This window comes from Buceros rhinoceros, unplaced genomic scaffold (genome assembly GCF_000710305.1).
Source record: "Buceros rhinoceros silvestris isolate BGI_N320 unplaced genomic scaffold, ASM71030v1 scaffold22624, whole genome shotgun sequence".
Lineage (NCBI taxonomy): Eukaryota > Metazoa > Chordata > Aves > Bucerotiformes > Bucerotidae > Buceros > Buceros rhinoceros.
In genome coordinates this window covers 13,498-13,896 of record NW_010407940.1, presented here as the reverse complement: position 1 = coordinate 13,896, position 399 = coordinate 13,498, and the positions used below count along the sequence as shown (strand labels likewise).

At 66.2% G+C, this 399-nt stretch overlaps 1 protein-coding gene across 1 annotated transcript in view; it reads left to right on the top strand.

Annotated features, from left to right (window-relative positions):
- PCBP4 (poly(rC) binding protein 4) overlaps positions 1 to 399 on the top strand; it is a 6,820-nt gene that overhangs the window by 425 nt on the left and 5,996 nt on the right. Inside the window, exons 2-3 of the mRNA XM_010134705.1 lie at positions 156 to 179; positions 290 to 322. Coding sequence (XP_010133007.1) covers positions 156 to 179; positions 290 to 322 — 57 coding nt within the window. The remainder of the gene's footprint in view (positions 1 to 155; positions 180 to 289; positions 323 to 399) is intronic.

The following is a 399-nucleotide window of genomic DNA, read 5'->3' as shown; positions in this document are numbered from 1 at the left end:
GCCATGCTCCAGTGTCACCAGGAAGCCACCCAGTGTTCCAGGGGCCACAGGGCAGGGCCTGCCCATTGCCCATCTGCCAGGCTGTGGGCAGAGGAGGGATGCGGCAGGCAGCGACCCGCCCGCTGATGGGGCCACCCTTGTCTCTGCCTTTGCAGGAGATCGGCAGCATCATTGGCAAGGTAAGACTTGGGGTCCCGGGCATCGCCAGCCCCCGGGACTTGGGGTCCCGGGCATCGCCAGCCCCAGGCTCCGCTGGTCCTGACCACCCGCCTTGTTCCTCTCCCCGCAGAAAGGAGAGACTGTTAAGAGGATACGAGAACAGGTAAGGGCATGCTGGGGGGCTGCTGGGTCCTGCTGCCTGTCCTGCCTGCACATGGAGGCTCCCACACGCCCAGCCCT